The 6000-nt window shown below is 45.6% G+C and overlaps 1 protein-coding gene across 1 annotated transcript in view; it reads left to right on the forward strand.

Annotated features, from left to right (window-relative positions):
* pcsk5b (proprotein convertase subtilisin/kexin type 5b) overlaps positions 1-6000 on the forward strand; it is a 36283-nt gene that overhangs the window by 25792 nt on the left and 4491 nt on the right. The window contains exons 21-30 of the mRNA XM_048242778.1: positions 1219-1321; positions 1525-1661; positions 2053-2262; positions 3262-3330; positions 3459-3501; positions 4035-4177; positions 4470-4676; positions 4861-4944; positions 5030-5225; positions 5912-6000. The exon at positions 5912-6000 is cut by the window's right edge and continues 123 nt beyond it. Coding sequence (XP_048098735.1) covers positions 1219-1321; positions 1525-1661; positions 2053-2262; positions 3262-3330; positions 3459-3501; positions 4035-4177; positions 4470-4676; positions 4861-4944; positions 5030-5225; positions 5912-6000 — 1281 coding nt within the window. The remainder of the gene's footprint in view (positions 1-1218; positions 1322-1524; positions 1662-2052; positions 2263-3261; positions 3331-3458; positions 3502-4034; positions 4178-4469; positions 4677-4860; positions 4945-5029; positions 5226-5911) is intronic.

The following is a 6000-nucleotide window of genomic DNA, read 5'->3' on the forward strand; positions in this document are numbered from 1 at the left end:
TGGAGATTACAATGGTGTGCTGAGAAGAACAAGGGAAATGTGTCGTTTTCTCAAGTCAAACTAGACATGGTATTGCATAAGTGGAGGTAGCTTTTCAAATATTCAACAGCATGATTACAGTGTGTATTGAAAGTCGGTAAATTGCTCCCTCAAACAAGCAAATGTCTCCCAGAATACCACCTTAACTCAAGCACAAACCAAAAAAGTGCTGACGTGTTGACCCTTCCATAGAAAAAGAGATAATCAGCCTCAGAATCTTGCTCTTCACTCACACACTAGTAATCCCTGATAGTTGATATATGCTGTGACCTGTTGTTCTGTATGGATGGATGAACAGTATCCAGAGCACAGATCCTCTGTCAATCATTCTAGGTAAGGTTTCAGTATCCTCTTTTCTCAATTCAACAAGGATGTGATAATAAAAGGCCAGCTAACTTAATGTGCTTTGTGTGATGACTTGTTTAAAAACAAAGGAGACATTGTGCTGTTCACTTGTAAAAGAATTCAGAAATGCACTAAGTATGTCTTTAAAAGGATCAACATAAAACCTTGAGATGTGCCTCTGGACGTGTGCTGTCATTGTAAAGTACAACTAAGATGAAATGTTGATAAAGCATCCACTAGCTGTGTGTGTTACTGCAGGCCTCTGCTCACTGCGGGCTCCCTGTCTCCTGGTCAGTGAGGTCCTGGGGTAGGGTGTTTACTCCACCATGACAGTGAAGGAGTGGTTTGTGTTTACATTGGCATACTAACCAAGTAACAAAAGCTATATTCTTTTTTTTTTTTTGCTGGCATTCTTAATGAACATGACATGAACTCACACTTAACTGCTTTTTTCATGATAACCACTGTTGTGTGTGTGTGTGTGTGTGTGTGTATGAAACATTGCTTAGCTGCCAACTAACCCATATGTAGTAAAGCTCAGCTTCTCTGGCCTGACTTCATCTACCTTGGCATCATAGAGCGCGAGTCTCAACCCCCAAGCGTCCACCCTCACCAACCCTTCTAACCCTCCTGCACCCCTCAGTATCACCCCTCCACTCAACACTGCTGCTGCTGCCACACCACTCACCAGGGCTTTGACATGGGCTCACTCTTCATGGCTGCATGCTCACTTAACAACATAGTTTGGCCATTGCAGGTGCTGCAGGGGCAACTCACATGTATGTGTGTGTGTGTGTGTGTGTGTGTGTGTGCGTGTGTTCGTTCCTTTCTCAGGAGAGTACTACAGTAGACATGAGCAGTGCCATCATTGTGATTTTAGCTGTGAAACGTGCACTGGACCGGAGCCTGAGGACTGCATGCGCTGTTCCCGCATGCGGTACGTGTCTGAGTTTGCACACTCCACTCCACTCCACTCCACTCACTGGTCACTTCATTTGGATGGAGAATGGGCTGGAATGCTCTACTAGCCTGTGACTGTGATTGGTCCTCACAGGTATGTAATTCATGTTTTGCTTGTTTTGCGTGCTTGTCCTTGACTCTGTCGTGTATTCTTCCTTGTGTTTGCGTTGATATCTGCAGGCTGTACGATAATGGACGGTGTGTAATTCGCTGTGATTCTGGCAAGTATGCAATGGGGGGGCATTGCCGCTTGTGCCACCACACGTGCCACGAGTGCTCAGACGATGGCCCCACCAACTGCACCAGCTGCGACACAGGTGACCTGTCCAGCCACTGAGAGTCGGTACATTGCACATGAAGCAATGGACTCAGCATCTTAATCAGAATTCTCTTTTTTCTTCTTTCTATTTGATTCCCCTTCCTCTCTTTCTCCTCCCTCTTGCTGCATCTTTCTTTGACTCGACACTTCCATTCCCTCTTGGCCCTTGTCCACTCTGCATCTTCTGTCTCCTCTGACTTTGGACTCCACTGACTTTCTTTCTTGCTCTCTCGCCCCACCCCTCTGTCTTTCTCTCTGGCTTGCATCCCTTTCCTTCTCTGTATTTTTTGTCTTCCTCTCCCTCCTGCCTTCCATCTCTCTCTCTCTCTCTCTCTCTCTCTCTCTCTCTCTCTCTTCCCTCTCTCTCCTGCTCTTTCGTCCCTTTGCAGATAGCTCTGGGGTGGCCCGGTATTTGTTCGAGGGGCAGTGCCGTGACTCATGTCCCGAGGGCCACTTCCCGTACCACTTCCTGACGCGCAGTGAGTGCAAGACGTGCCCGGAGCACTGTCGCGTGTGCGCGACCGCTGAGACGTGTGTCCACTGCAGCCCTGGCTTCTACCCCAAGGACGGAGAGTGCCTACCGCTCAGCTGCGGGGAGGGTGAGGCCTGCGCATAACCGCACCCACTAAACAAAAGCACAAAACCCCTCGATGGGACAGGGGCAAACAGAGGGGATGAGACAGTAGGATGTGTGAGAGTGCAAACAACAGGGCTGAGAGAGGAGAACGTGACTGATGGAGACAGAACAGTCCGACCTGGTTTAGAGAGAAATATATTTCATTTATACCATGATGACTGTCTATGGTAATAACATACAGCATACTATTTTGTCTCACTCAAATATATACAATACAGCTGTGGGAGAAATGACTGCACGACTGCACATTTTTCTGATGACGGTCATATTCAAATGCAGTGGTCTATTCATTTTGAATATGACCATCGCTCAGCAACCATATGATGACAGAGAAATGTGCAGTGATCTCTTAATTTTCTAGAGCTGCTATATACAGTTGAAACCAGAAGTTTACATACCCTTAGCATACACATGCTAAAGTTGACTAAAAAGAGGAATACAAAATAATCTTTTGGAAATTGACCTCTTGAAATTGAAAAAATGAGGAAAAATCCAACCTTTAAGGACACCAATTTTCTGTGTGAATGAATAATGTATTGTAAATAAATAAATGTTCTTCCTTAAAATACAGGTGCTCATAAGTATACATACCCCTATGTTAAATTCCCATAGAGGCAGGCAGATTTTTATTTTTAAAAGACAGTTTTTTTCATTGATCCAGGATACTATGCATCCTGATAAAGTTCCCTTGGCCTTTGGAATTAAAATAGCCCCACATCATCGCATACCCTTCACCATACCTAGAGATTGGCATGGTTTTATTTCAGTTTGCATTGAGCTCAATGCAAATCACACCAGCTAATAGGCTAACCGATTTTCTTTTATTTTTTATTATTTTTTATTTTCAACTTTAGCATGGGTATGCTAAGGGTATGTAAACTTCTGGTTTCAACTATTCCCTTCAAAATGTGTGTGTGTGTGTGTGTGTGTGTGTGTGTGTGTGTGTGTGTGTGTGGTGCAGGCGAGATGGAGGATGATGACCATGAGGAGTGTGTGACCTGTGAGGAGGGCTGTAAGAGCTGCTTAACAAGTACGTTCTTCAAAAACATGCCAACACACACACACACACACACACACACACACACACACACACACACACACACACACACACAATTCACACAGAGGCAGACACCAATAATGACTCCCTGTCTATTGCAGTTAATCGGTTCCACTGCAACACCTGCTACCCTGACTACTACCAGTGAGTCACGCAGTCTTCTGTGGTTACTTTAAAGTATTTGTGTCGGCTTTGAAATAAGATACGTGTGTCTGACTAGGGGACGTACCAGCCTTTTTGACTGTTCCGTACTGTACTTGTAATGGCCATAGCAAGAAACAGTCATAGAGCACAGGCCAATTAGAAACAGTCGTAGAGCACAGGCCAATTAGAAACAGTCATAGAGCACAGGCCAATTAGAAACAGTCATAGAGCACAGGCCAATTAGAAACAAGTCATAGAGCACAGGCCAATTAGAAACAAGTCATAGAGCACAGGCCAATTAGAAAAGCGTAATTTCCACATCACATCACTCTCTCCCTTGTTAGGAATCTAGCAATACACCTGGAAGATGCTTAAAGATGTTGGCCAATCAGAGTGAAGCTAATTATGCATGCACAATTTTATATCAAAATAAAAGCTCAGCTGCAGAATAGAATATAGAATAGGAAGTTTGCTCTGCCACTGGTCAGGTAATTGGTCTGGTATGATGATCATGCGTCCACTGTTGTGGTCAGGTACGGGGTAATGTGCCACAGGCACTGCCCTGATGGGACGTTTGGAGTGAACAGCACGCGAGTATGTGAGATGTGTGAGCATCACTGCCGCATCTGTGACGAGTCCCAGTGCTACTGGTGCGAGGATGACTACTACCTGTCAGGTAAAAAAAACAGTTTATCTCTGTTTGCATGCATTTGTGTATTGGAGTTTTTTTTATATGATGTTTTTTCCAAGGATCTTAACCAAGATAGTTTCCTAACTCTGTACATACAGTATGTGTGTTTCTGTTCGCGTTTTTGTGTCTCCCTGTATATATCATGTGTAAGTTCAGTGTAGATTTCTGTGTGTGTGTGTGTGTGTGTGTGCCTGTGTGTGTGTTTTCTTGTTGTGCGTACGGCTAACCTGTGGCCACATGTCTGTGTCTGATGCCGATGGGGATGCCGTCCTCCCAGATGACAAGTGTGTGAAGGAGTGTGCAGAGGGTCTCTATGGTGACGCGGAGCGCCGCGAGTGTGTGGACTGTCACCATGGCTGCCGCACCTGTAAGGGCCCTGCCCATGACGACTGTGACTCGTGCGAAGATGGACTGAAGCTGGAAAATGGGCAGTGTGTCCACACTAATCTGAGCAGCACCTGCCGGCAGGATCAATTCCTCAGTGGTACTGCCCCACACACTCACACAGAGCTTACGAATGCACATTGTCTCCTCTGTTTCCTCCTTGTGTTTGGTTGTGTGTGGTTGTATCTGTATGTTTCTATCTACTGGATGAGTGTGTGGATTTGTGTATGGTTCTATCTGTGTGTGTGTGTGTGTGTGTGTGTGTGTGTGTGTGTGATTTTCAGAAAAGGAGGAGTGTTTGTCATGCTCTTCTGACTGTGGCACCTGCTCTGGTCCATTGGACAATCAGTGTGACACCTGCGACTCAGGTACTGTATATAAGCCTCTTCTCTTCAGTTACCGTGTCTGTGCCGATCTTCTCTTATACATGTGTGTGTGTGCGTGTGTGTGCAGGTCGCTTCCTTGCTCCGGATCAGCGGTGTGTGAGGCATTGTCCGGCAAGGAGCTTTGGGAACGGGTCGTCGCGGCGCTGTGAGGAGTGTGTGTCGGGGTGTGCGCAGTGTGAAAACGCACAGAGCTGCCAGCTCTGCCAGTCCACACCTGTCCAGCTCTACCTCAAAGATGGCCGCTGTGTGCCCGAGTGTCAGAGGTCAGATTCACTTACCACACAATAAAGTTGAATCTAATCTAATCTAATCTAATCACACAAACGCACGCACGCACACACACACACACACACACACACACACACACACACACACACACACACACACACACACACACACACACACACACACACACACTTTGTATTCTGCTGACTCCCACAATGTGTGGACCAAAGTCCTCTTGTGTATGCGCATCATAATGTCAGTAATATAGGAAATAATTCCTTTTGTACTTTAGTGAAATTCTGTACTGTCTATGAATGATGTCTATAAAAGTGCAAACAGCTTTTGCTTTGGTGGATGGAATTCCTTCCATAACATGCTGACTCATGAAATATATCAAACCATTCATGTACATCATGATTTCTGTATTACAACTTTGTGTTGTGTGGACAGAATTTGATGGCTCGGGATGCCTATATAACGTGGACAGATTTACTGTCTCTCAGTGTTTTGTGGACGTGCTAATGTGTTTGTAATAAATGAATGGCTGTCATAGTCCAGAGGCCATTCTGTTCATTAAATACCACACACTCACACAGATCCTCAGTGTCATCCTTTATCAATACTCACGTCTATCCACACTTCCTAACTGCTGTGTGTGTGTGTGTGTGTGTGTGTGTGTGTGTGTGTGTGTGTGTGTGTGTGTGTGTGTGTGTCCTTTCTGCAGTGGTTACCCAGAGGGGGGAGTGTGTGTGTCCTGTGACCCCCACTGTGAGACGTGTGAGGGGCCACAGATTTGTGTGCGCTGCATGGAAC

The sequence above is a fragment of the Alosa alosa genome, chromosome 5 (assembly GCF_017589495.1).
Source record: "Alosa alosa isolate M-15738 ecotype Scorff River chromosome 5, AALO_Geno_1.1, whole genome shotgun sequence".
In the NCBI taxonomy this organism is placed as follows: domain Eukaryota; kingdom Metazoa; phylum Chordata; class Actinopteri; order Clupeiformes; family Clupeidae; genus Alosa; species Alosa alosa.